This window comes from Eriocheir sinensis, chromosome 37, assembly GCF_024679095.1.
Source record: "Eriocheir sinensis breed Jianghai 21 chromosome 37, ASM2467909v1, whole genome shotgun sequence".
Taxonomy (NCBI): Eukaryota; Metazoa; Arthropoda; class Malacostraca; order Decapoda; family Varunidae; genus Eriocheir; species Eriocheir sinensis.
Window position 1 is genome coordinate 10,641,702 of NC_066545.1, and position 21,540 is coordinate 10,663,241.

General features: G+C 43.7%; 2 protein-coding genes across 3 annotated transcripts; one reads left to right on the forward strand and one right to left on the reverse strand.

Moving 5' to 3' along the window:
- Nucleotides 1–199: 199 nt before the first annotated feature.
- On the forward strand, nucleotides 200–14,156 carry LOC127008185 (protein MMS22-like). The gene is made up of 18 exons (XM_050879872.1): nucleotides 200–362; nucleotides 1,811–1,976; nucleotides 2,408–2,648; nucleotides 3,178–3,457; nucleotides 4,133–4,393; nucleotides 4,650–5,000; nucleotides 5,146–5,402; nucleotides 5,601–5,704; nucleotides 6,388–6,548; nucleotides 6,750–6,952; nucleotides 7,378–7,472; nucleotides 8,132–8,257; nucleotides 8,727–8,946; nucleotides 9,565–9,841; nucleotides 10,113–10,283; nucleotides 10,416–10,538; nucleotides 11,101–11,744; nucleotides 12,910–14,156. The coding sequence occupies exons 2-18, from the start codon at nucleotides 1,826–1,828 to the stop codon at nucleotides 12,980–12,982; spliced, it is 3,738 nt and encodes a 1,245-aa protein (XP_050735829.1). The 5' UTR covers nucleotides 200–362; nucleotides 1,811–1,825; the 3' UTR covers nucleotides 12,983–14,156.
- LOC127008186 (uncharacterized) lies at nucleotides 11,557–21,303 on the reverse strand. 2 transcript variants are annotated; one of them, XM_050879874.1, is made up of 3 exons: nucleotides 21,226–21,303; nucleotides 16,351–17,806; nucleotides 11,557–11,704 (listed from the first exon to the last, which is right to left on the reverse strand). In XM_050879874.1, the coding sequence occupies exon 2, from the start codon at nucleotides 17,767–17,769 to the stop codon at nucleotides 16,384–16,386; it is 1,386 nt and encodes a 461-aa protein (XP_050735831.1). In that variant the 5' UTR covers nucleotides 17,770–17,806; nucleotides 21,226–21,303; the 3' UTR covers nucleotides 11,557–11,704; nucleotides 16,351–16,383. The 2 variants fall into 2 exon arrangements, with proteins under 2 accessions (XP_050735831.1, XP_050735830.1); XM_050879873.1 differs by having other exon boundaries at nucleotides 11,612–11,759.
- Nucleotides 21,304–21,540: the final 237 nt, after the last annotated feature.

Consider the following 21,540-nt stretch of genomic DNA (forward strand, 5'->3'; position numbering starts at 1 on the left):
ATGGAAAATAAATGAAAAAGAAGCGTGACCGTCCGGAGAGTCAGACGAGCTTTGAGTCTTTGGGGGAGGGGGGTTAATGTGAAGATTTTCCCTTGTAAGTTTAACGGTATAAAATCTGCAGTAATACACAGTTAGAGTTTCATGAAGGAATATTGATAAAAAGTGACAAATATGGAAAATAAATGAAAAAGAAGCTTGACCGTCCGGAGAGCCAGACGGGCCAAGGCGTCACCAGCTGGGCATGGCGGGAAGGACGGCTGTGGTGTAGGCGGCCTTGTAAATATTCGTCTATTTTTGTCCAGTCCAGCGATTAGCTATGCAGTTTAATTACCTTTTACTGAAGAGGTGACCGCGGGCGCCAGGTGAGTGTGTGGCGGTGGCCCAGGGGGAGGAGGGGGCCACAGGTGACAGGCGGCCCGGGTGTGGCAGTGTTTTTGGTGTGAGGTGTGCCCTGAGGTGCTTATGAGGAGGGTGTGCAGCCATTGATAAGAATAGGGGGTCTGTTTTCTACTTCTGGGCGGTATTTCTTTGTATTTGTGGACTATATTTTAATTGCGGGGGATGGTGAGGAGTTCGGGGGAGGTGTTGGGATGGAAGTGTCATTTTGGGGCATTGGGCTTTTCTTCTCCTTTAATCTTACTCTTGTTCTCTCTCTTCTTATAACTACTTCCTCCTTCTCCTCCTCCTTCTCTTCCTTGAGGCAATGGACGGAAATATTACTTGTTCTCTCTCTTCTTATAACTACTTCCTCCTTCTTCTCCTTCTCTTCTTCCTTGAGGCAATGGATGGAAATATTACTAGTTCTCTCTCATCCTATAACTATTTCCTCCTTCTCTTCTTCCTTGAGACAATGGACGGAAATATTACTCGTTCTCTCTCTTCTTATAACTACTTCCTCCTTCTTCTCCTCCTCCTCCTTTTCCTCCTTCTCTTCTTCCTTGAGACAATGGATGGAAATATTACTCGTTCTCTCTCGTCTTATAACTACTTCCTCCTTCTTCTCCTCCTCCTCCTTTTCCTCCTTCTCTTCTTCCTTGAGACAATGGATGGAAATATTACTCGTTCTCTCTTATAACTACTTCCTCCTTCTCCTTCTCCTCCTCCTTTTCCTCTTCCTTCTCTTCTCCCCTGAGGCAATGGGTGGAAAGAGTTGGAAGCATATCTTTGTCCATCACAATCTCGTAAATAGATAAACCTGACTTTAAACTGATGATGATGGATGGTATATTTTTTTACTGGTTGCTGGCACCAACCCGCAGCTTCATGCAGTATTACTCCAGTCTTTCACCAACTTCATTCAGGTGGTCATCACTATTTTTTTCTGATAATCTCAACATGCTTTAGAACCTTTTGTTGGCTATTACTCGTTTCTGCAATGTTATTTCTTCGTTCATTAAAATGTAGGGGGGGTTAATAGATGCGAAGCCCCCCGTAGTAGGTGAGGGGGTCAACAGGGGACAAATCCCCGCTCTGTTAGGGATTAGTTTAAATTTAATTTGTTAAATTTCATTAATTCTGGTACCTAATTATACCCTTTGTTGTGCACAATGACACCATACCATGTCAGCAAGTGAGTGAAGCTGAGGAGAGACTGGAAACATCCTTATGGTATATCCATCAATACATTTTGACTTACTATCCAAACACATAGTCCTGGAGCTCTCTCTTTCTATATATAATACTGAAGGCCACACCTTGCCCATAACCACTTTTGTTCAAAATAGATGCAAGACATGTGACATTGGAGTTAATATTTATTTTGGTATCACAAAGTTACATTTTATACCATACATTCCAATGTTGTTGCCAGAAGTGACCCGGAGTCATGTCTATGACCCCTCCCCCAACCCCTCCGATAGGGGTTGAGGGGGGTGAGGATGGCCTGCTTGATGGGGATGGCATGGAGGGTGACAGTGAGGATTTCCTGGACTTCATCCTGGCAGACCCAGGACCTCACCCTGTTCTTGATGAGGAGGGTAAGTTTATTGTCCAGGCAGAAAAATATTATAGTTATTCTTCTTTTGATGTTTGGAAAAAGGCACTTATGTAATTTTCTTCTAAATAGTACATTTGTAAATGTTCATGTGCTTTAAACTATGATCTCACTGGGTTGTTCCTCTAAGAAGCAATGCAATGCAGAGGAGGTCAATGGGTCATTCACAGAGCTCACTTTATGAAGTTGATTGATCCTACCATGAGTTACTCATTATGGAAAGGGGGCCTGCATGGAAACTTGCTTTGGGGAGACCCTGGGAAGGGCGTTGTAGGATGGGCAAGGCAGTCTTCCTCCCGGCACATGTTTTCCTTTTTGATTAGTGCCGTCTTATTCTCTGGGTTTTCCTTCATGATAATCAAGCAGTCTTGGTTTTTAACTCAAAACTGGCCTCATCTCCCAACCCCATTCCAGAGGAAGATAAGACCCATAACCACAGGGAGGAGCCAGAATGCTTCTGCTGTGAGGGGGAGGTTCACTGGAGTGCTGAGGTGGGCAAAGAATCCTTTCTGGGAAGGGGTGTGTTGGCCAGACTCCTACAACGTCACAATCCTTGTCATGCTGCCGCCCTCACCTCACCCAAGACTGTATTCCACCTGCCCTGCACACCTGATAACCTCCAGCTACACATCTCACACTTCTTTATGGCCCTTAGGTAAGTCTTTATGTTTTCACATAATATATATTTTTACCCAAAAAGGGCAGAGATAAAGAGGAACAGATAGAAATGGAAAAAATCTTGCAATATACTATTACTATAAACAACAGGAAAAAATTGTTATATGATAGTAGTATTCCCATCATCCTTTATGATGATTGTAGTCACTATAACAGCAGCTTGATCACTCATCAACTCTTCCAGATTTGCAAATGTGCCAGAGGCTGCACTGACAGTACTGTTGTTGTATACTTTGCCACTTCTCTGTTTGTCTTCAACCAACCTTATCATGCACCTTCTTGATTCAAAAAGGCTTGCATATGTTATCCTTGTCCATTGTGGGATATTTGAGCAAGTTATACTCAGTGGCTGTATGACAACCAATGGAACAGAGTTTTTTGTATTTTAAAAGTTGCAGCACCACTGGATCGTTGGAAACCAGTTGCACCTCAAGGGCTACATATCTATGTCAATTGTGCATATGTCTTCTAGCCTAATGGCTGCCTCATGCCCCTTCCTTCCATAGGCAGTGTGTGGTGGAGCTAGAGAAGGGTGCACAATCCAGCTTCTCCATGCACCACTACCCTGGCACCCCCACCAGTCCAGTCTCACCCTACCCAGGGCTTCGGCAGGATACAGCCACCTTCCTCAGTGCCCTCACTTCCCTGGTGTATGGGTTGGGACCTGGGGAGGAGGAGTTCCTGGGGAAGGTGATGCAGGAAGTGGTGCAGACACTGGTGTTCCTGGGTCCCCTCCACCAACTGCCTCACCATGTCATCACTGCTGCTTCACCCCAGGGCAACAAGGTATGGATAGGAGGTGAAGGTCATTCTCAGACAGAGGCTAAGAATGAATGAAGTACATAGTCATAAGTTAGTAGAAATCTATCGAAAGTGCCAGAGAGGGTGTATGAGAAAGCTTTGACAGTGTTTAGGATGTTTGCCATTTCAGATTCAGTTAGTAGACATATTAGAAAAAGTCTGTTGTGGAAAATTGAGCCAAGGCTTAAAAATTAAGTATACTGTTAAAATGAAGATTTATTTACTATTTTGACAGTGGTATTTCATTCCTATATCTTGGCTGGACTTTTCAGAGTAGGTTTGGTACATATTTTTTTTTAATATGAATGCTAATTGGAATGTCTATACAAAATGGCAGTCACTTAAAATAATGGGTGATGAACAAGAATGGTATTAAAAAATGTGAAGCAGTGTAGGTCAGGATTCTCTCATTAAGATGACTGTACAGAAGGGTTCATCATAGAATGTCACCTGACAGTGCTAGGCCAGAAGATACAGTTAGTTACCAGATGGAGGAGGTTCACACAAATATCTGACCAAACTGAATTTTTGTTGGTGATGTTGCAGTCTAATTTATTTATGTTTACGTTAATGTTTTTTTAGATTTCATTTCTGCCTTTGCTGGTAGCTACACATCATATTTAAACTTAACGACTATTCAGATCTTCATCCTTCTTCCAGTGCCCCTCAGCCTCCTACCACCTGCTCCACCTTCATCTGGATGTGCGGTGGTGGAGTCTGGTCCTCCTTCACCTGACAGAGCTCTCACTCGGGCCCTTGGCTCCACAGCTGCCTCCTTTGCTACAGGAGCCTCCCAGACCTCACCAGGGAGCTGCAGGTGGCATCAGGGAGGAGGCCCACCAGCCCTCCCTGCAGCAGTGTGTCTCCATGGTGGTGTGGGACTTGATCACCCTCATGAGCAGGGGTGGCACCAGTCTCAAGGTGAGGAACTGCTTCCTTGCTTTCCCCCATTGATATGGGCGTTACAGTGGTGAAAACTTGTAATCTTGATTGTCTGGGACAACTATAGTACTCAAATGATGTGTTGATTTGTACTGTGGCAAACTTCACTCCCTCATCCAAGGTGCATGCAAGGAAATATGAGTTTGTGATGATAATTATTGTGATAGTCTTGTGATTAGTAGGTTTATATCATTTATTAATTATTTTTGCTTATTTACATATTTACCTTGGGCAGCATGGGGTCAGTGAGCTCCACCAGGACCCAGGATTTTCATGTGGCTGTGGCCTGGAGTTAGCGGTGATGGTGAAGCACTTCCTTGACTACCGCAACGCCCGCCTGGCCCAGCAGACCTTCTGGGAGGAGGTGAAGGACAAGTTGGTGGTGGTACTGAAGATAGTGAGTGAGTCTTCCTCCTCCTCCTCCTCCTCCAATAGCCCAACCGCCATCCCCCCTGGCCCCAGCACCCTCCTCTACCCCCCACCCCTAGTCTTCACACTCCAGCTGCCTCATGTCTGGTGGGTCTTCCTCATCTTCACCAAGCTGCACACCTATGATACTGAAGGCAGGAGGGTGACAAACAATGTGGTGAGTGTTAAGTTTGTGTGTTTTTATTTTATTTTTTTGCATATGCATGTATATGAGTGAAACTTTGTCCATGTGGGTACAGAGTAGATCACATCATCCCTCCATTGAGATTACATCCAGCATGACCCAAACTACTTCCCCACAGGAGGCAAAAAGTGAGGTCAAGCTGCTCCGTACTCTGCTGCGTCTGAGTCTTGGGGACCCACGCAACGGAGCCAATGGCAGTCAACCCACGGAGGCAGAGCTGCGGTTTTTTCTGCAGTGCTGCCTGGGGGTGCTGGAGGTGTGGGGGGGAAGCCATAGCAGTGAGTGGGCAGCCCCTCTCTGGGACCACCTGGCTAAGCACCTTGATTCCTCCTTCCTCCTCCCTGGGGCAGGACTAGAGGGCTTGGCGTGTGTGAGGTGAGTAGGGCACAAGACTGGATAGGTGGGACTGGAAGGTAGGAAGTGCCTGTGATGTCTTCACTGATTAGGTGACTGATATTTCATTGTCACAGAACACTCACTTTGTTTAGTGTTCGCTTGATGTTTTTATTGATTAATTTCATTGAAGTATGACTCTTCTCAAGGCAGATAAGATTATTCCATTGTTCTTTACAGTAAAACAATCAGAGGTTGGCTGGAGCAGGTCAGGTCTCGGGTGTGTGACCCAGCAGCTGTTGGGAGGTCAGAGACTTCATGGCAGATATTTCTCAGGATTGTTGGTGAGTTGTTCCTACTTGACCTTTTGTGGTTTGTATATCTTCGATCATGATACGACTGATTTCAATACAGGCTTTAAATACCCCATACATTTGGTGTTTTATTTGCTGTGGTCAGGAATAATGCAAAACTAAGATAGAAGTAATTTTCAGTTTGTTATGTTAAAAATGCACACTGATTTTTTCCTTTCATCAAAACCAAGTATAATGCATTATATTTAGCATTTACTGAGGTGGTCAAGTACGAAATAGTGAAAACATAGAGCAGTAGATGGCATGAAATGCTAATCCGATAAGATCTTGGCTTAAACCTCACTCAGCAGGGCATCATTCGATGTTTGAGTCGTCAAAGTCTTGGCTCTTCACCCCTGGGGAAACTTTCTGTAGCTTAGACACTTCATATAAGAACATAAGAACGTAAGGAGTCTGCAAGAGGCCAGTCAGCCTATACAAGGCAGCTCCTGTACACTCAACCCCACCTTACCTCACCATCCATGGCTTTATCTAACCTCTTCATGAATGTATCTACGGTATTGGCACTCAACATGGCTCCCAAGCCTGTTCCATTCGTCCACCACTCTATTGGTGAACCAATTCTTGGGATTTTGTAGGCATGCAAAACAAATCTGCAAGTCATAGTTTCTATTCATATTAGATTTTAGCCAAGAGAATCGCTTTCTCCTCAGTGGGCGTAGTGAAGTGTGGTCCTCTGGAGTGGCGGCAAATGAGGGGACGCATCTACTCAAAATTCCACGGCCGCAAGATGTCTGAGTTGACCCCCACCGGCCTGCACAACACTGTCTCCCTCTTCCTTACCCTGGCTGCCACAACAGACACACTTGATGTTGTAAGTCCTGGTAGTAATGGCTTGTTTTAGTGACTTTCTGCATTAAGATGCCTGTGCAGCTGGATATATTTGCAAACATTTATATAGGCATGAGGTTTCAATGACTGGAAGTGACTGCAACAGGACAGTAAAACATTCTCTGTTAATACATTGATAGAAGGCACATTTCAGCAACTGACACAAATGTATACATTTCTTCAGATCAACAAACTTGGGGAGTTGCTGAGCCTCGTTCCAACTGCCAGTGTCAGCAAGTCACGTGTGGTGTGGCGCGGACTGCTGGCTGCATCGCTGCTGCTGCTGGAGAAAGGCTGTGAGGTTGCCTCGCTAGGAGAGCGTCTCTCCTCCCTCATAACTGCAGCATGTCATGCTCACACTGCCACCAGGGACCCCCAGCACAAGAGGTGGGTACAGAGGGATTGCATTTCTTATAGTGATGGAAGAGGCGTTCTTGGAGACAATGACAGCTGTAGTTAGTGGATCATAGACATGAAAATTTAGAATAAACATTTAAGTATTTGTGTGTATCACAAAGTGTTACCAAAAGAGATGTGGGGAGAGCTGGAGTCCATTTTCAAGGAAACATTTTTTATTTTTTCTTGTAGATGGTTCCTCATTTATTTCCCATGCTCATCAACTTGGGGGAAGTGATTTATAAATATTGACTTAAAGTATTCTTGAAAATTTAGTCAAGCCTGAATAGACCACTAAACTCCCCAAAAGAGTCTTATTACAAAAAGTTGAATCAGTTATAAAATAAAAAAAAGCAAAAATCCAAAGACATTATTGATTAAAAATTAAATACTCCTGCTTGATCTTCATATCTCAGGGAGTTGGGTCAGCTGCTGATTCTGTATGCCGAGGGGGTGCAGGAGGTGTTTGAACACAGCCACAACCTCAGTCTGTCCCAGCACACCCTCATATGTAGGTATATTATCATAATTGTCCCTTCATCCCAACTATTCTCTTGACCTCATCTCTCCATTACCCCCTTCTTTTCCATGCCTTCCTTTCCATTTGTAGATTGCATTCCATTCATCCATTGGTCAACCAATAGGTAATTTTTCCTTCTTCATCACTTCTGAGTGTATCCTTTTTAGTTTTTTTCATTATTTCATCTTTCACTGTTGTTTGTAGAGTCCTTGCGTTCTCTATTTGTCATAGTATTTGACTTCCTGTTCATTCTTTGGGTTTTTACTAATTTGGTGCCTAGACCCCATCTGTCCTTCCTTCTCCTATATCACAATCTTTAGTCCCTCTTTCCTGTATTTGTCATGTTGCTCTTTGATTGTTTACCTTATTTACCTGTACTATTTACTGCTTTATAGTTTTCATTTATTATACCTTGAGGTGTTAAAATATTAAAATTATAAAATATGTTAAAGAAAGTTTTCCTCTCATTCATGTGCTACCTGAGATGTATATATATATAGAGAGCTTTTTATTTATTTTTATTTTAGTTTACTAGTTTTCTCCATCTCTGACTTTTATTACACTTCAGAATGATTACACAATATGAAGTTGCATAACATTAACCATGTACTGTTATTGTAAAGATTGATATTTATTTTTACATTGTGCAGGCAGTGGCGTGGCCAGTGTGCTGCCAGGTGCTGGGGCGGCCGAAATCAAGGTCACCCTGGGAGCCATGGATGCAGTGCTGACCAAGGTGCTGACCCTCTGTGCCAAACCAGAGACCATTGTTGCTGGTGAGTCAGGTCTTGCTATAGACAATACTGTTGCACTTTTTAGAATATTCTGTGCATCATTTATTTATTTATTCATTTCATTTATTTATTCATTAAAGGTTATTTCTGAATGAAGTTGTTTAGATATCAGGTGGAACTGTTTGTAGGTGATTCTAAATAGAAATTAAGTGAAATTGTTTTATGACCTCAATATAGGTACAATGAATTAAATTTTTTGTATAACAATGTCTAGCAGAGAAGACTGGTGAAGATAATCAAAACTAGAACTGACAGCAAGAATGGCTTTTTTCTTATCATGTAACTACCCCAAGACACTACTGTTGACAATTAAAGGGCTTGAAGTATTGGACCCAACAGTTAGTAATTATTTTACATTAAGGTCAGCATCTAAAATACTCAATTTTAGTAATGAATAATGAAAAGTTTGTTATCACTTCTTGACACTGTGTTGTTGTGCTCTGTGTTGCAGGTACGGTGGGGGAGGCAGTGGTAGAGGCCGTGTGGAAAGAATATGGTCCCTTCCTGAAGTCCCACGCCACCACCCTCACCCCTCCACAGACCTTATCCTCCCTGGCAGCCTCACTCACCCTCTGCTTATCCCAGAAGGTCCTTGGTCAGGCAGCAAGTAATAGAGAAGCCGCCTTAGGCCTTTTCCATTACTTTCTTACACATGAAAATGTCAACCCTGGGTGAGTTGACTTAACCCTTTCCATCCATGACGCAGACGTCGGCGTCACAGTATGGAAAGGGTCCAGAGGAAATGGAAGAGGATTAATCCTTGTCTAAACCTCTCAATCCTCCTCTGAATTTCTCTTAATCCTCTTCCACTTCCTCTTCAGAGGTTTACAAGAGGATTAAGAGGAAATGGAAGAGGTTTAGAAGAGGACTAACCCATTCCATTTGGTGATGCCGTTGGACGCCGATGTCGGCGTCACTGGAGTGAAGGGTTAAGAGTAGATGCCTACTATTTGCCTCATGCTCTTGTTCCTTTCTGAGTTCTTAAGTTCAGACAATTTATTTAAGATAAACTTTATCATAGACTGAAGCTGCTGAGTTCCCATAAAACCTTTCAACAGAGGTTTGTTTAAGATCCATTTCTGAAAACTTTCAATTCACAGCATGTATAAAGATAATTTTGCAGCTCCATTAAAAAATACCTTTGAGGTAGATTCACACATGAATTTAAAAATAAAAGGAAAACTAAACTAAAAGCAAAAAATGAATAATATAGCAATACAATTTTTTTTTTTTTTTTACCATACATATTTACTTTACTGCTCTTCAACTAGATGTCACTCTCCTTGCAGATGCAGCCTTCATTATGCTTCCTGTCTCCTGGCTCATCCTGGCAGCCTTGCATTACTAGCCAGCCTCTCCCCTGCCCACGAGAGGCTGCTGGTATCCTGCTGGCTCTGTGGGCTGGTGGGCGTTGGGGGTGAAAGTGAGGCTGTGGAGGCCCTCACCCCACAGATAGTGACCCTTCCTAGTGTAGCAGATTTGCTGCCTGTCATCCCTCCTGCTGACCCCTTCGCTGTGGCTGCCTGCTTCATCAAGGCAGTGGCCACCAAATTTGCCACAAAGGAGGTAATGGCCCTATTTTAGTGTACACTTTGTCTAGATATATAAATATGGCTCAAAATTGTGTGGAGTATTCCATTCGTTAATATCACCGATGATTACAGAATAAAATTTTCTGTTCGTCTTTATCTTTCAGTAAAGTTAGAAATTGTGATGCATATATTAAGACAAGGTTTATAAGAATATATACATTATTCACTGTGAACATTAGTCAGGTGGATCAGTTAGGTTGTAAGAAATCTGATCCAATTAATGTCATATTACTTTTGCTTCTTAGACATTTACTGAGAGGATAGGTTACCGGGAGGAGATGCTGCAGTGCTTCTCTGGGCTGGACAAGGCTTTTGGGAGTCTCCTGAGGAAGAGTCCTCCCCCCATACACCTGCCCCAGGCACTGAGCATTGTGGCCAACCTTTTCTTCCACGCCCACTCAGTTATTTATGTCAAGGTAAGGTTGATGCATGCACTGTGAAGGTGCTGTAATGATATACTTATTTACTTTTGTTTATGCCATGTAATATTTTCTGCTCTAAGTGTATATATAATACAACCAGAAAGTGACTCCTGTGTTGTGTTACAGTCCAAGCCTGCCTGTCCCATGGCCACACTGCTGACCACTGTCCTGCTGCCCACACCAATCTATTCACCGGAGAAGCCCTTGTCTGCTGCATTCACCTCAAGCATCTCATCCGTCCTGCCTCGTGTAACGGTTCCATTAATCTTTTCTGTGGCATTATAGTGATGATTTATATAATCTCTGAGTTTCTGAAAATATGCATTGGATCAATTAAGCTCAGAGTAGTGTTATATAGCAATGTTTCCTATTTCATGGATTTTGGATAATTGAAATTCCACTATACCATTATTTTCCAAATACTCGCCATAAATCGTGAAATGTCCATTATTTTAAGTAATTTTTGTAACCATCAATGGCTTCAAACCAGACATTTTCTGAATGTCAACTACAATTGTGCTTCTTCATGAGCTAGAAAGCTTTAAGCTTTTCATTAATTCATATAGAAAAAAATAGGGATGATGCTCTCCTTGCTTGTAAAATCGAGGGTTCACCATTTTATGAAAGGAGGATAGGATAAACAAACACATGGATTGATTTATTTTATAATTGTAAGTAGCCATAAAAACAAATGCTCATTTGCTTCACAAAATTAAGTTGCATATATCTATTCTGTTGAAGAAGCAATCTAAGCCTGATATCAACAAAGTAGTATAAAATGTAGGAATGCTAACATATTATGTTCTGCCAGATGGTGTGTGGGATGGCATCCCTGGGGCTGACACAGGACCCTTACCTGATGAGGAGCATGAGAGACATTTTCACCCACTACATCCACCGTTTCCCTGTCAAAGCCACGCGTGGCCACACCACCACCACCCATCCCTTCCTGGCCACACTCCATTACAGTGGAGTGCAGCCATCAGTCCTGGAGGAGCTGCGCAAGGTCTTCCTGGAGGTGGTGCGGGACAATTACGTGGCACGTCGTGGCACTTCAGCTCTGTATTTGCAGGTGACACTGGCATTGCTGGTGGAACTGCTGCAATGTAACACTGTAGACTGGCTGGAGGCAATGTGCTCTGTCCTGTTGCTGCCTCTACTGGAGCTTCTATTAACCCTAGAGGAGCAAGTCACCAAGAGGCTGGCCACAGACCTCCTCCAAAAGGTGCTGCAGGAGGCCCAGGACAGAGGTGTTCCCCAAAAGGATGTGTTGGTGGGAAGGCTACGGGAGTTGGTGGGGCGACACGTGTCCTGGAGCTCCAGCCGGCTGTTCCGGGTGCTGCGTGTGGTGGCAGTGCTGCACCGCCCGCTGCTGCTAGAAGCTCTCCCCCATGTGACCAGAGCAGTTGTGCGCACTGAGGAAAAGCGTGGCACTGGGCTAGACCACACACTCAGGTAATTGTTGGGTTTCTATTGGCATGAAGGCAAAAAGAAACTTTAATGGTACATGCAATATTGTCAGATATTAAGCTTGTAATAATTAGTACATATTTTGCAACTACTATGTTGAAAAGTCTTAATCATAATAATATTTGATAACACATTTATACATTCCTAATCACAAAGTTCAGCCAATCACGTGTAAGGGAGGGGCTTCTTGATGCAAAATGATTGACTTAAAATAACTACTATAGTCATGGGAGTGCTGGGGTTCTGCACAGCGTTGCCTTGTCAGCTAGTCTGTTCATTTGTTGCTTTGGTAAGATCATCACTGATTTGACAGCAACTATAAGCAGTCTGTCTCCCACACCTCACTCATGGGGAAAAGGGATTGGGATTATAATTATCATTCATTCACATACTTCAATATCTAGCTAATTATATATATATATATATATATATATATATATATATATATATATACCCACACCCGCATATACGCGAGCATGCAAAAGTTTCTCATGTTTTCCATCCAGGATGGAAAACAAAATTTTAATCGCAAATACTTCCCAACTGTTTCTCAGGACCGCCCACACCAGAAAGTTTGTATGGAAACTCAGTTTTGACAGGTGTTAATGAGGCTCGTAAAAGGATCTCCGCCTGTCAGATTATAGCTGCAGGCTGATGAGAGCTGGAATGGCTTTTTTGTGCCTGGTATCGATTCGTGGTATTTTGGGAGCCACCGTTCGTAATAGTTCTTCAAAATCAGTGGTTGACCTTTCAAGAAAATTATTAATTAATTAAACCCTGCTCCATTAACTCTTGGCTCCGCCAAAAGTAAGTTATTCAGTAATGCTCAACTTTCTATAAACTACCGCACCCATCCGCGTTTCCTTGTCTTCTTGTTGCTCTCCAGTGAATGCAATAATAAGTAAAACACAGAGGCCATTGCAGCAGTCTCCGCACACACCGACATCCTGAGAACAACCCTTAAGTGTGGACAGAAAACATTATTTCCTGAGGGTATTCAAATGTATCCCAGTGGTCTACCGAAACACTTGGGAAACGTCTGGAATACATTGTTGTCATACAAAGATTCCTGGTGTGGACGTGCCTTTATATAATGCAAGGCTATGTATGAAAGGAGAGGAAGGTCAGTAACACAATGAAGCTTTTTCAGGCAAGGATACAATGCCCTTCTGTCCAGCCTGGGTGTGACGGAGGAGGCGGCAGCAGCTTTGCAGATGCAGTGAGGGAACTGAACACAAGATAACACTGACGAAGAATGCCGCCTGTCTTCCTGGAAGCTTGATGACAACCTTCATGGCACCTGATCTAGTATGCACTGATTAGGAAAAACAATACCTCGCCCATATTTCTTGTTCACTTGTGCCAATACATTACGCCAGCCATTGCCCGTTAGTGACGACACATATTCCAGCTCACAGGGTTCCTGATCAGGTGTTCCCTTGTCTCTTCAGTTACAAGTTGCTCTGGTTTTGGAGTCTATACCAAATGTATTATCGGGAAAAATGAATAATTAACTCCTGACACAGTAGTGCAGACCATTGGACTACATGAGGCTGGGCACCACACAAAGGAAATGATTGGGCAAGTTGGTGTTTTTGAGAACTGAGTGAGACACTGCAAGGAAAGCAACAGTGTAAATATGCTCAGTCACCACACCTGGGTAAGCCCAAGCTTAAAAATAAGATGCCTTAAAAATCATGAAAGTCTTCTGGAGATTATTAGAATGTGGTTTAGCTGTAGGAATATTTACACTGTCGCCATCTTAGAAGTACCTACCTAAATGCTTACAAAAAAAACTCGCCCAACTTTTCAATTTGGTACCCAGCCTTATGCAGTCTAATGGTAATGATTTTGTTAATGTTTTAGGTGTCAAAAACATATTTTTGTCCATAATGATTGGTAGTCCCCAGAGATAGAGCAACTTGTGACTGAAAACAGGAGGGAGTGCTGCCCCACAATAAATTTGCTCATTTCACAAACTTCAAGAGCATAAGAGGCTGTGAGATGAAGGATGTGATGTCTCGACAAGCATAATGCATTAGTGCAAATGAATAAAATGAATGGGTGGGGTCCTGTTTTTCATCATAAATGCATGCCAGGTTTGGTATGCAACACTTTTATGATGACTAGTGCAAGATACCAGTGATGGAGGCCATATTGCAATAATAAAGAAGCTAGTACACATTCCAACTGAAAGGCTTGCCATTGCCCTATTCTCATGAGATGACTCATGTCGACAACACTTTTTCAACCAACACTCACACCATCTCTTGCACACACACATACACCCCTATCGTACGTAAGCTGTAATCTATGGTGAAAATGTACATAGCACTGTTGTATATTATACATAGGATATCTTTTATACTACTACAAAATATACTTTCCTGTAATAAACGGCAATTTTATCTCCTTACAAGCAGAATACTGCTGAATCTCTATCCATTTGTCTGACGTCCCTCAAGGGAACTAGCCTCAAAAGGATGACCACAGCACTCCTCAGCATACTCAATTCCTTGCCTACCAACTATTTTTATCCTTGGTGTTTTCTCCCTGACACCCCTCCCTCCATCCTGAAGTCATACATGAGGCGTCCGGAGGTAAAGGGGCGACATCACCAAAACCTAGTTTTGAGTAAATCTCATTCAAAGTTTAGCTATGTGTACTGCACTTTCCTCTTGACTCACCAAGTTATTGTTTATTCATTTTAATTGTATGGCCTAGCTGTATAATAATAACTTTTATTTGTATTGAAAAATAAATAAATTTTATTGCAAAATTTTTATACCCCAATTTGGAAATTGGTTATGATACTTGGAATATCTATAATGTATGTGGATTTTTTTAAATCTATGTTGTTCACCTAAATTACAGTATGAACCATTTCATTTTAAACCAATATGCTGTTTTTTTTTATGAATTTTTATAATAATAATGCAAGGAGCCCTGAGGCAATGTTTACTTCCCGGGCTTTAACTCAGATGCTCCGCTTGGTGGGCAGCGCAGCCTGTGATTGGCGGAGCGCGGGTAGGGCAGGGAAAACCAGCACCTCATTGGTTCTCATGCTGCTGGCGATGCCGCCTCTTTATTATTATTATTATTATTATTATTATTATGATAAGCTACCAAAGCCTCCCTTCAGGGTGCAGATGCAACAAGTTGAACCACACATAATACCAAAAGGTACTGGAGAAAAGCAAAGGCAATGAATACGTAGCCTATTTAAGAAACTGTCCAGTCAAAGCCAAAAGGAGGAAAAATAAAATTACCTTTCCAAAAAGACATTCACACGAGACTTAAATGTAGAAATGTCTGTAGAAAGGACAATCTCATTGGGTAACCGATTCCATAAACTTGTCAACGACGGAAAAAAACCTGAGAATTGTGTCGTACAAAAATTCACAGGATTAAAAGCAAGATCGTTTTGACTAAGAGCAAACCTCGTGACCCGAGCAGGAGTAAAAGGATCTGGCAAAGCATTGTGTAAAGGATGCTGATTATTCTTAAAAACTTTAAATAAAATGCCAAGGGCACCAACTTGACGCCGATGATAAAAGATCAAGAACAAGTGCTGGAGAAATAAATTTAATTGAATTGATAGCTCTGTCAAGTAACTTTAAATGGCAATTAGCAGCAGACATCCAAACAGGAGCACAATACTCAAAGTGGGGCAAAATGAATGCATAAAAAGAACTGATTACAGTTGAGTCACAAACAAATATCTTGAAGCACTTACGAAGTAAGCCTGTCTTCTGTGCAATAGTGGAAGACATGGAACGGATGTGCTTCTTAAATGTCAGTTTAGCATCAAGAGTGACTCCCAACAAACGAATACTAGACACATCCTTAATCTGTTCACCAAAAATATGCAAACAAGAATGAGGTGGATTCAAGGTTACCTCTGACAACCACTACATGATAATAAGGAATTCTTGTTCGCATTTCTTGCTAGTACACCCTCGATTCTCGTTATAAGGGTCAGTATACCTTGCACTGTTTTTGGAAATCATAGAAAATGTGTGTGCCTGTCCCATGGTGCACTTGACTAAAAATGCCAGATTTGGCAGGTCGCCCCTTTACCTCTGGACACCTGATATCGTATAATACTCTTCACAATTCATTCTCATCACATGTCCAAACCATCTCAGAGCACCACACTTAACCCATTCAACCACTCCATAATCCAGTCTTGCTGTTATACCCATGGATATCAAATCTGATACATGCTGCCACTGCTTTTTCCATCCCATCTTGACACCATATACACCTCTAATATAGTTAATTTCCATTGTGCGTATTTATGACTGCTGTGCTACATTTCATGCCCATATCTCTAATGCTCACACTTCTATCATAAATCGCTCCGAGACACCAATTACCTGTCTGCCCTTCACTGCTCTCTTCTTTGCCTTTCCCTCCATTCTTAACCATCCCTAAGTACTTAAACTCTCTTCATAACCTTACTCTTGCCAACATTTACCTTCAACTTTCTCCTCTTACACACCCTGTTTAAATTATGGCAAATGGTACTGCAACAACTAAGCTAAAAATGTTTTATAATGTAAAGCAAACACATTGAAGCAGTACTTACATGTAGTAAGAACTTCTGCATGCATTCCCAAAGCTACGAGTTGATGGTCCACTTGCGGTAAAGTAACGACTCTTGTATCCTGGCCACAATCTGTTTGTTGGACGGCAGGTGGTGCGTGTCCTCATGTGTGGCAGCAGCAGCAGGGGAGCAGGTGGAGTAGTGATGAACCACTGCCACAGAAGGAGGCACATGCTGACGTTTGGCAGTGCTCTCACCAGAGGCCAAGGCAGCTGACAGATGTGGTCGCAGAAGGGCCACACCTGCCTCCTTCGCAGTGCCGGCAGTGTGAACCTGTTGCGATAGCATCAGTGTACCGCGGCGGGTGTGCTGCTGGTCGAGGCACACTGGCTGGGAAGACAAGTGGAACTCAGCCACCTCCCGCCGTGAGCGGCCCACGCCCTCCATGTCAATAATAACAGCCTGTAGGTTGTTGCGGCGGCCCAGCACCACAAACTGTTCCAGTGACAGCACCAACACATTCTCATGACGTTCCCGGTGGCGATGAAGACAGTCCAGCTCTACAGCACGCCGTACCACTGGCCCACTCAGAGCAAAGCCACGGGAGGTGGTGAAGAGCAGCTCCTGGTGCATCAGTCCCATCTCATCCCCGAAGCGGTCAAGTAGGCGCCGAGTGAGTGGGGTGAGCACTGGACCATAGAGTGTGAACTGGTCCACCCCAATGAGGTGGTGGTATGCCAGGAACTCCACAATATGGAGGGAGGTGACAGGCTGCTCTGGGGGCACCACACACACTGCTGTCTTGTTGGCCGTGCTCTTAAAGGTCTCTGCCTCATGCACAAGTAAAGGCTGGGATGGCTCCCCTGTCCCCACCTTTAGCTGCAGGGCATACGGAGTCTGGGTGAGCATGAGTCGTTTGTCATGGGGACTACACAGCAGGTAGAGCACCCCAACATCCTCCTCCTCTGTATAGTGACCATGGATACGGTCTGAAGGAAATTGCACACTGCACGACCCTGACGCCACTTCTCCACGGGAGTCAAACCACACGAGGCACGACAAGTCCGCTGGCACCTCAGTACTCTTCCTGACAGCTCCTATAACCTTGATTTGCTGTCCCCCCACAATACCCTCACCCTCCAGGAAGGCTGAGTACACTTCTAAGTCAGAGGTCACCTGCACCCAGTCTGACGGGGGCGAAGAGATCGCTGGGTGTGTGTTGTAGCCGCAGGGTACGCGGAGCACGTCACCGTCACCTGGAGCCTGCCCAAAAGTGTCCAAGTATTCCAGGGTGTAGCGCAGGCGCTCATACTCATGCTTGTAGAAGAGGAAGGCCACCAGGCTCACCACGGCCACAATGGTGAGGGCCAGCTGCTGGTACTTACGCATGGCTGGATCACCCTGGCGGGCGGCCGGGATCTCATGCAGCTGACCCCTGCCCTTCTCTGCAAGCCTAGGCATCCATCTGCAACACCATGGAAGCTCTTCTGCATCCCATCTACACCAACACCAGGAAGAGATGAATATCAATTAATTGTAACTAATTTTTACATCATCACCTGAAGAAATTACACACTTGATATCACTTTCCACTGATTCAATTATAGTGCATTTTATTGCCACAATCTATAGCATGGTAACCAATAAAAGTTTGCCTTGCAAACAGTGGAGCACTGAATAGGAGTGCCAGAAAAAATGTCAAGCAAGATGAGAGAGAGAGAGAGAGAGAGAGAGAGAGAGAGAGAATCTTATAATCCTTTGAAACATCCCACAGCCAAAAAGTTCCATGGGCCTAAATGTCCTCGAGGTGAATCTATTCAGCATTGCAATTGTTACAAAAAATATTTACAAACTGGAATGATAACATACATATATGGAAGGAGGATCGCTCATACATACCATGCTGCCTGCTTTAAATTTGCCAAGCCCCCTTACCCCCTGGTTACAGATGGAGGGGTTGAGGGGGGTGAAGCCTCCTTGTTAGGGGTTGGTTTTGATTTAATTTCTTATATGTAATTAATTCTGATATATCATTTTAACCCATTTTTTTATGCATAGTGGTGGCATGTGGAGGCAGCAACTGGCAAGAACTGGCAACTCGGAGTGAAATAGCATGGTATAGGATCAGGCAGTAGTAAGATTAAGAGTATATAACAAACAGAAACAAGTAATTTGCAGTGTATTCATTTATAACAAAAGATGAATAGATCATTTCATTGGAGAGGCGGTGGCAGAGAGGTTAGCGTGCTGGCGCCGCCTCCAGGACGCGTTCGGTAAAACTACAGAATAACTACTTCTCCCCCTCCACCACTCCAGCGCCCCCTACCCCCAACACAAGCCTGGGGACCTGTGGGGAACTGGGGGGGTTGGGGGGTGGGGGCAAAATCACTGAAAAATGGGCTTCTAAAATTCCATTAAATAGGGAAAATTCCCTGGTCTCAAAAGTAAGGAAAGTCCCTAACATATATTCTTGTAATCTATCATAACATAACCTAGCAGCCGCTGCAGACGGTCTGTTGATGAGTGTTGGGCGTGTCACTGGATGGCCGGTGTAGAGGAACCCCCCCACCCTCCTACCACCGCCGCCCAAATCCGTCCCACACTGCGTAATTTTCGACAGCCCACACTGCATGTTGAATAGATTTAAACTACACCAACCAAACTTTACATAACCTAACCTCTCATGGGGGGGGGGTGCTTTGCCCCCCTCGACCCCCTCCTAACCAGGGGGGGTGCAGCCCCTACAGGACCCCCCCACATTATAACCTCCTAGGGAAAAAGACCCTAGAAATAGAGCAACTCAAGGGAAATGTCAAGTTTCATAATTACATATGGTACAATACTGACGGTTAACCCATACACTTCTACTAAGTTGATGCTAGATCATTTTTACCAAGTACTTTGGGGTACAAAATAAAACTGATTTGTGACAGCTGTTATCCAGCACTGACGCACCTGCTGTCAACTGACCCGGGAGTGATCTACCGATTGCTACCTATCACCATGGCCTCCATTTTACTCAAATTTTGAGTACGTAGCATGCGTTGAATAATATCCAGTTGGTTTCTGACGCGTGCTTGTCACGACCGCAAGTCACCAAGCGCACCCAATGTCACACGCCTGTGTTACTGTTACTGGTGGTATTGAAGAGTCACAAGGGCTTGGTTTTGGGTTATTTGACACCGCAAAGTGGCGTGAGGTGCCTCATGGGCGAATGAAAGTGACACGTGTCACAAGACAAACATCTGGTAGAAGTGGATTGTAACCGGTCCTTTTGTCAAACTACATGCATACCAATAAAGAGGTCAAATACTCAGTTAACACTTACTGAGAGATGAAGTAGAATTAAATTTTGAGGAGACTAAAGAAGACTTAGAGTGTCAGTCCATCCGTCCATCATGGCAGCTTGAGAAAAACTGAGCTTCAGGAAGCCGCCTATAGGTGTCAGTCCTGTTACAACCCCGCGTAGTAACACTTCATGAATGTAGCCCTTTAATATTATAAAATACAAATACTTGCACCATTATTTGCTTTAATATAGAGAAGAAAATAACGTAGAACTCTTAAAGACCGTTTTATGTCCAAAATCGTAATGATCCATGGACGTTGCACATATTTCTAAGAGAGGAACTACTTTCTTCAGCGCATGAATACCAACTCGAATCCGTCACGAGGTTCAGTCAGACGAAGAGCACCGTGCAGAACAGATAAACATTGGACTTAGAAAATCTCAAGGCATCCTCACATATTTAAGCCGTTGTCGCAGTAAATTGGTATGAATCGGTAACTAAAACCTTAACAAATGTGAAGCAAATGAAGTATCCTATGCACTCCACATGCTATTTTTTGGTATGTTAGAAGCAGTAGTTAGCTAGATTAACCCTGCCCTGATTACCACCTATCAACCCAGACTCTACATTTTCTTTCTAAAGAGAGGCTCAAAAATGAGCTCTGGGAGGCAGAATGTACCAAGCAAGATGGCACCACCATAAACACTTGCATACACCACAACGGGCTGGGGCCAACCACCAGGCCCCACCAAGAAAGCCTGCTGGTGCCAATGGGCAAAATGTAAAAATAAATATAAAAATAAATAGATAAAATAAGAATTCAATTTTAATTGAAAAAAGTGCCTACCACTGGAGTGAAGTAAGTGAAAGACTGGAGTTTTTCCAGGAACATAACTTGTGCATAATTGCCCAAAAAAGGAACTTTGTACTGGTTTGCATAGAAAAAAACTATCTCCACAATAAAACATTTTGACCCTGAAAATAAATATCTTGAAAAACAAGCCAACCTCTGCTGCATGATTGAAATGCCAGAATTTTCTCTTTACCACACTGCGTGTAATGAAACACATGAGAAATTAATCCAGACAAGGAAAGGTTTGCCGGCGTTGGGGATCAAACCCTCGACCAGCGAGACGGGAGAGCCACTCCTTTACCAGTCAGTCAAAGAGGTACCCCCTGGCAGAGTGAGTTATGGGAGGTTCACCCATCAGGCAAGTTAGCTGCACTACATAATTACCTTGATTTTAACTATGAGAGACAATTACTGCCTTGAAATACAGCGGTTGAAAAAGTGTCAACCACCAGATGGAGTTGGGTGCAATTCTGTAATAACACCCACCAGCTACAACGGCTCAGTGACGGCGGTCCTGCCCCCCCACACCCAGGCCATGCACACACCCAGCCTCACCCCACGGCGGCGCCCCCATCACCCCGGGCATGGCCACCCCTGCATGCCCGGGGTGCCTGACAGTCCCACCGGCTGCTCTCACCCCGCCACGCCCTCCTGCACACTGCCCCGGGACTTAATGGGACACGCATGCACTCCCCGCTCTACCCTACAGGACCGGCTCACCACAACACGGTCAGTCACGGTAAAATAAGGCGGAAAAAGGTGAAAATACTGCACCTCCTGCCACGCTGTCACCCGCTGCTGCCCTTGCCTGGCTGGTTTGTTTGGGGTGCGCGCGCAGGACGTGGCGGCGACTACGGGCTTAAAGCTGTGACGTCATGGCTCTATAATAACGTGAGTAGTAAGCAAGTAGTAAGTAAGTAAGTAAGTTTGTAAGTAGTATGTAAGTAAGTAAGCAGTAAGTAGTATATAAGTAAGTAGTAAGTAAGTAAGTAAGTAAGTAGTCAGTAGTAAGTAAGTAAGTAAGTAAGTAGTAAGTAGGTAGAAAGTAAGTAGTAAGTAAGTAGTAAATAAGTAAGTAAGTAAGTAGTA